The sequence below is a fragment of the Calliphora vicina genome, chromosome 2 (genome assembly GCF_958450345.1).
Source record: "Calliphora vicina chromosome 2, idCalVici1.1, whole genome shotgun sequence".
Lineage (NCBI taxonomy): Eukaryota > Metazoa > Arthropoda > Insecta > Diptera > Calliphoridae > Calliphora > Calliphora vicina.
In genome coordinates this window covers 139,293,022-139,300,291 of record NC_088781.1, presented here as the reverse complement: position 1 = coordinate 139,300,291, position 7,270 = coordinate 139,293,022, and the positions used below count along the sequence as shown (strand labels likewise).

At 34.6% G+C, this 7,270-nt stretch overlaps 2 protein-coding genes across 2 annotated transcripts; both read right to left on the bottom strand.

Annotated features, from left to right (window-relative positions):
* Positions 1–852, bottom strand: LOC135950979 (serine protease 1-like). Its single transcript, XM_065500525.1, has one exon. The coding sequence runs from the start codon at positions 814–816 to the stop codon at positions 1–3; it is 816 nt and encodes a 271-aa protein (XP_065356597.1). The 5' UTR covers positions 817–852.
* A 5,180-nt stretch (positions 853–6,032) lies between these two features.
* LOC135951283 (serine protease 1-like) lies at positions 6,033–6,857 on the bottom strand. The gene has a single exon (XM_065500900.1). It carries the CDS (start codon positions 6,846–6,848, stop codon positions 6,033–6,035), a length of 816 nt encoding a protein of 271 aa, XP_065356972.1. The 5' UTR covers positions 6,849–6,857.
* Between the last annotated feature and the right edge of the window lie 413 nt (positions 6,858–7,270).

Here is a 7,270-nt window from a genome sequence, read left to right as displayed (position 1 = left end):
TTAGATACCAGTGTGAGTCTTGATCCAATCCACATAGCTGGTGACACGGGTAAAGGCAGCTGGGTAACCCTTGGCGCAACCGGCAGCTGAACCGAAAGAGGTCAAACCAACTTGAACCTTGCTGGATTCCAAAACCAAAGGACCGCCGGAATCACCTTGGCAGGTGGATACACCGCTGGGAGTAGAAACGCAAATGTTGGAAGAGGTAATGATGGTACCGTAGGTCTTGGCGCAGGCAGTATTGGAAATGACTTGCATGACAGCCCATTGCAAGTTACTGGCAACACCACTGGTATCAGAGGTACGGCCCCAACCGGAGGCAACAACCTTATCACCGGCATAGGTGGAGTAAGAGCTGGCAATGGCGGGCAATTTAACAGCCTTAATCTTGGCGGTGTAAGCAGTGGATGGGATCTTGATCAAGGAAATATCGTTCTTCAAAGTTATGCTATTCCAGCCAGAGTGAATGATGAAATCGCTCTTGCTAACGGTGTGTTTAACTTCGGCGGAGGTACGTACGGTGGCTCCCAAGTACACAGTAACCGATTGAACACCATCGGTGCAGTGAGCAGCAGTCAATATCCATTTGTTGCCAATCAAAGAACCACCACACCACGAGGAGGAGGTGGCACTAAGTTTCAAGGATAGACCCACTTGGTAGGGGAATTGACCCACACTAGCTGTTTGGCCATTGGTAATGCGACCTTCAGGCTCTATAGCAGCTACCACAACATTTCGTTGGCTGACTTCAGCGCCATGTAAATCGAAAGCGGAAGCCGTGGCCAAAGCCAAAACGAAAACAATTAAGAATTTCATGTTGTTCTGGCCAGAAAAACAAAACAACTGATATATTTAGACAATCGCAAACAACATTATATAGAACAATTTATAAAGATAGCACAACTTGTGCAGATCTGCTCGATCGATAGACTTTTCAATGCGAAAGCATGATAACATATGCCCAAAGAGTCTAAAGTGAAAGAGTCTAAGGCAGTGCATAGAGAATGGGACATTTTATTAAACATATTCTTTCAAATGTCTCATATCTTATCTGATAACCTCTATAGTGTAAAATAAGTATAAATACGTCATTGTTAAAAGAACCAATCCTCTTCAAAAGATTAGAAACTCATTAGTGTCTGATATTTGGCCACACTTTTAATAGTAACTGACTAGTATTGACCAGCTTTACTTTAATTTTACTTGTATGGTACAAGCAGAAATTGATGATATTAAAAAAATATGGGTTTTTTCTTTTGTTTTATAAATTTCAACATGGTTTTTAATTATTTTCTATCCTAGACATAATATGTAAATTTTACATATATATTCATAGGGTAACATAGAGACGAGACGTAATTGTCAGAAACCTAAGTCTGTTGTCAAAAACCTATCTCTGGCAACAACAAAATACATGCTAGCCAATGTATTTTGTTTTTGTATAAGACATATGATTTGTTGTATTTTTGTTTGACAAATCGGAGTGTCTCGTCTCTATGTATAATTCTCTATGTATATATTCTTAACCCTTATAAGTAGGGACTCGATTTAAAAATCTTCCTCTATTTATTTGTTAGCTGAAATAGGTTTTCGGAAGCCTTCAGATACCAATAACTTGGAATTTTGCTATTAAAAATCAGCAAAATGGATGTATAAAGTACTGAGATATGTTTGACTCATGTTTGCCTATATTTCCATTATCTGACACTGTCCTTTTGTTTAACAATTTTCTAAAAAAAAATCAAATTTAAAAAAAAATTTCTCACACACACCTATGTTGATATGAAGGCTATATACCATTCCACTCAACTGAATATAGCAGTCTAAATTGTATTCTTTTAATCTGTTTGTATTAATATTAAAGAGTAAGGAAACAAATTATATATCTTATCGGCCAGAGTATGGCATAAATATTTAAAAATAGTTAAACGGTTTAAAGAAAACTGTCTAGTGTTTATCAAAACATTAGTCCAATTCTCCTAATCTAAGAATATTATCGGGGATTAAGTGTGTTGGAAAATATCAACACAAATAATTCGAGAGAGTATATGAAGACAGGGTGCTTAATAAATAATTTATTCTTAAAATTTCATATAATGTGTGAAGACCTAGGTTATAAATTTGAAAAAAAAAAAATGTTTAAATTCATGGTTATTTTAAAACTCAAATATTATTACATTTTTACCTTTTAAAAACAGTGGTTTATTTCCTTTAAATAAACCGAATACGTTTGATTGCAAATAAAAGCAGTTTAGTAGTTTAAAATTTGTAACATCTTTTTATTTATTTAAATTTATACAACAACCGTTTAATTAGTCACTCAGTGTTTTTATACTTGATTATAATTCGCAGAAATACACAGTTTATAATGTACAAGTATACATTGGAAATACAGTTGATATTTACACCAGCAGCGCCATTTTTCATGCAGCTTCTGCAATGATCTTAATGGACAAAACTAGTACATTCGAATTCTAGAGCTTTCGATGTTAACGTTAGCAGCTTAAACATTTATTGTTGTCATACTTACAAACAAAGCTAATAACTGCAGGATATCAACATTGTTGATAAGTAGAAGCTTCTACTGATGAACAAGTTTATAAATATGAATGAATGTTGCAGGCAGTGGTTACAGATGCATATTCGTAATAATATGAATCAATGAACTTAACGCTTTAAAGCTGAATATAAATGTTTAGTTAGCATTAAAAATTACTTGAAAATTAAATCTTTATATATTGTAATCAGTGTTTAACAAGAAGTTTATAAATGTTTCGAATGAAAAACTTCTCACATACAATACAGAAACGAGGTACAGGATCTTCTACTATGTAATAAATCGATAAGACTTAGGTCAAAATATGCAGTGTCTTATACTGGAATATAAAATGTCATGGAAACTTAACGAAGCTTCAATAATGATGATATTTGCTTTACAAATCTCGTGATACCTCTGTATACTTTGTGGCTGGGCACTTATTAACATTATAAAGGGTCTTCCAATAGGGCCTTCCAAACTTTGAAATTTAATAATTGACATACATATGTTTAAAGCTACATCTGTCGTATCGCTGTCATTTATTCAATTTGTTTTGCCAAATCACCATTGACGGACACAATGCTCAACAACACGTGCAATTGATAAAATCCTCTCGCTTTCCTCATTTTATGATGAGGTCCATTTCTGGATGAATGGGTACGTCAACAAACAAAAGTGTTGAATTTTGAACTATACCAATTCCCATGGGATCCATGAGCGTCAATTGCATCCCAAAAAAGACACTGTTTGTGCAACGTCATCCTTTCATAATTCTTTGAGAACAACGACGAGCGCTATATGTCGATGATTTCCAAATTTCTTTTGGCCTGAATTGGATGCTATGGACATCAACGACAGCTCATGCGATATTGAACATTCTGCGCGAGCGATTTGAGGGCATGGTCATTTCACGTGGAGGTGATGTGAAATGGCTAACGAAATCGCGCGATTTGACCAATTTAGACCTTTTATAGTGGGATTTTCTTAAGTCGCAGGTCTAGCGAATAAACCATAAACTACATAGGCCCTCAAAGCTAACATAACTTATGTCGTTGGTCGAATTCAGCCAGATTTATGCGCCAGGAAAATTGGAAATTTCAGATGGGCGCCAACCAGCCAATACACTGAGGACATTTGTACGATATTATATTCCATACATAATGGCTTCGATAGGTCTTCCAAACGAATAAAATAAATCAATGATATCTCACACACACTTGTATTTAATTAAATTGAAAGATAGGAAGGGCTTAATGAAAGACGCTTCATTATTTCATAAAAAAAAACTAACACAAGCAGCAAACTGGCGGGAATCGAACCCACAACCCTGAGATTGATAGTCTAGCAGATTACTTGGAAAAATCTTTAGAACTGCTTCACTAATAATTTGTGATTTATAGGAATCACGGCATTGTGCAATTTGGATTGCGAATACCGTGATTTATTCCAAGAAATGCTAATGAATTTCAATGCAAATAATCTAACCAAGTATGGGAGTTTTCTACACCATGCAGCTATTAACCATTGCTTTTTTTTGGGAAGTTTATGAATTATAAAGACTTATTTATACACAGAGAAAACAGATTCGTGATAGCAACCGAATTTGTTTCCAATCGAATGATTCGGTATTAGTGACCGAATTTTACAGTTGTGGCTACAGTATTTTGGAAGGGGTAACTAAAGTTTGGTTGCCTCAACTGAAATTCTTCTTTATCAACTGATTTTCTGTTGTTAGAACTGAAAAATTCTATATGTGCAACCGAATCATGCGATTGACAACAAATTCGGTTGCTATAATGAATCTGTTTTCTCTGTGTAGTAATATTAGTTTCCTAAGTACTCAAGTTGTTAATTTTCTTTGGAAATGGTGTACATTTCCCATTATTTTGATTAGTGTTATCTGCTAACGAATGTTTAACTGGGATTTTTACTCTTGTTTTGACCACATAGAATCTACATATTATTGGTGTTCTATGGCACATAAAAAGTAAATTTATTCTAAAATCATAACAATATTTTATTCATTAGTAAAACATAAACAATTATAAATTAAGTAAAAACTGAGAACAAATGTTATTAAACATGCTCTTATCATTTACAGAATTTTGTGTTAATCTGAAAATAATTTAAAAAATTTATGATTGTTTTGCATGCCCATAAATTTAAAATTTGCTGTATAAAGCTGTTAGATTCAGCTAATGGCTTTACCACAGATTTTAAATGGGCTCACATGGATGTTAATATAATACTGCCTGCCCCAGAACTTACGGTCCTGTCCTTAGCTCCTCCAACTTGTGCGTCTCCACTACCGGTGGTGTTTCCAACTGCAATGGTGACTCCGGTGGCCCATTGGTTTTGGAATATAGCAACGTTCAAGTTGTCATTCGGTTCAATTGCTTGTAATTGATCGAAGCTGATCTAATTTAAAAAAATAAAAACTTTGCAATTTCAAATTTTAAAATAACATCATGGTTTATTTGATTTTTTTTTATTCATTTGTGGTTTTTTCACGGATTAGATTATTTTCTCATCATAATCGCTCTCATCTTATCGCTTCTGGCATAAATGAGGCCTTTATTCATCCTGCTTTTACCTTCTTTGTGCTCTTTTCTGAAAAAACTGTAGTTTGGTAAGCGTCAAATGTGTTATTTTCTAATAATGTTGCCCTAAAACCCCGAAAATATGCTACATTTTTTAACCTCAATTTTTAAACAGTTTTTTAATATTGTTTTTGAAGTTCGTTTGTGTTAATGAAATAGATTCTGTATTTTTTGATTAAACGTGATAAAATGGAAGCAACAAGTATAGTTAAAGAATATTTAGAAGCTACATAAATCGTTAAAAATGTAACCCCTTTAATAAATGGTACAACATATGTTGGCAGCATGTTGTGTCAGAAAAGAAAACGCCATAAGATTGTCATTTCGTTTGTATTTACCACATTTCTCATTTGAGTCCCCATAAAGTATTTGTATTATGGATCGTTATAGTTTGTATTATGGATCGCTACAGCCATGGTCGTCTGTACGTCTGTATGTTGAAATCAAATTTCCGAAGCCACCAAATAACTTAAATACCTGATTGATACATCAATGTATCCGTAATAGTCCAACTTAGATTGCTATTTAAAATAGAGAAAATTGGCCCACCAATAGCCAAAAAATTTGGGTTAACAAATTTTTCGCCCAAATACTTTTATGTATATTTTATTTTACAAATTTAATAGTTGATTATGAATATTAGCCTTTAAATATATTAAATACAGTTAAAACGCATTATCTTTTAGAAAGATACATAATAAATTGTTAACTTGCTGTATGCAATTTTCACACTATTGAATTATCACCCTGGTTATACAATATCCTTAAGATCGGTAACAAATTTGTTCCTCAAAACTTTATAAATACACAATAAATTAAGTTTCACGAATAGATTGTAACATTTTATTTTCTTTAAGTACATTAATATAATAACAAAATTTCAGGCAGTTTATTTAGTAGGAAATGCCAGTGTTGGCTTCGATCCATTCCAAGTAGCTGGTGACACGAGTAAAGGCAGCTGGATAACCCTTGGCACAGCCAGCAATAGAACCGAAAGAAGTCAAACCAACTTGGACCTTGCTGGATTCCAAAACCAATGGGCCACCGGAATCACCTCTACAGGTGGAAACACCACCGGGAGTGGAGACGCACAAATTGGAGGAGGTAATGGTAGAACCGTAAGTTCTGGCACAAACGGAGTTGGTGATGACTTGCATGCGAGCCCATTGCAAATCGTTGGTAACACTGGTAGCTGAGTCGGAAATAAGACCCCAGCCAGAAGCAACAACCTTTTCACCAGCATAGGTGGAGTAAGAGCTGGCAATGGAGGGCAATTCAATGGGTTGAATCTTGGTGGTGTAAGCGGTGGCGGGAATCTTGATCAAGGAAATGTCGTTCTTTAAAGTATCGCTATTCCAGCCGGCATGAATGATGATATCGCTGGGGCTAACGGTGTATTTAACTTCAGCATTTGTGCGAACGGTGGCACCCAAATACACAGTAACAGATTTAACACCATCAGTACAATGAGCAGCAGTCAATATCCATTCGTTGCCGATCACAGAACCACCACACCAGGAGGACTTGGTGGCACTAAGTTTCAAGGATAGTCCCACTTGGTAGGGGAATTGACCCAAGGAAGCATCTTGACCGTTGGTAATGCGACCCTCAGGCTCTACAACAAGACTGCGTGATACGATGTCATTGCTGCGTAAATCGAAGGCTGAAGCTGTGGCCAAAGCCAAAGCGAATACAATTAAGAATTTCATGTTGCTCTGCCAAGTGTTCTTAACAACTGATATTTCTTCACCATTTTCTAACTACTTTATATAGCTAATTTAAAATAACCTAATTACGTATGCAAACTACTATTGATATTGCTAAGAGATTAATTTAAAATAATGTAAATGATAAGATTTTGTTTCTAATAATAATTCTATTAATTTGTTTATTACGCAAATTTAAACTTAAACTTAAGTAATTATTGTTAAAGAATGGGTGGCTCTTGAAATAGTTGATTTCCTATATTCTGCAGCAAGCTGATAATAATTGATAAACAAGAGTGTAAAAATCCCAATTAATAATAAGTAATCAGTGAACATTTAGAATATCTACAGATTGAATCATGACAAATTTAAAATATACACCATTTACAAAGAAGGTTATAATTTAGAGTAGATTATAATTTAGT

Coding starts and splice junctions, on each gene's coding strand:
- LOC135950979 (XM_065500525.1), bottom strand. CDS start 816: ATGAAATTCTTAATTGTTTTCGTTTTGGCTTTGGCCACGGCTTCCGCT.
- LOC135951283 (XM_065500900.1), bottom strand. CDS start 6,848: ATGAAATTCTTAATTGTATTCGCTTTGGCTTTGGCCACAGCTTCAGCC.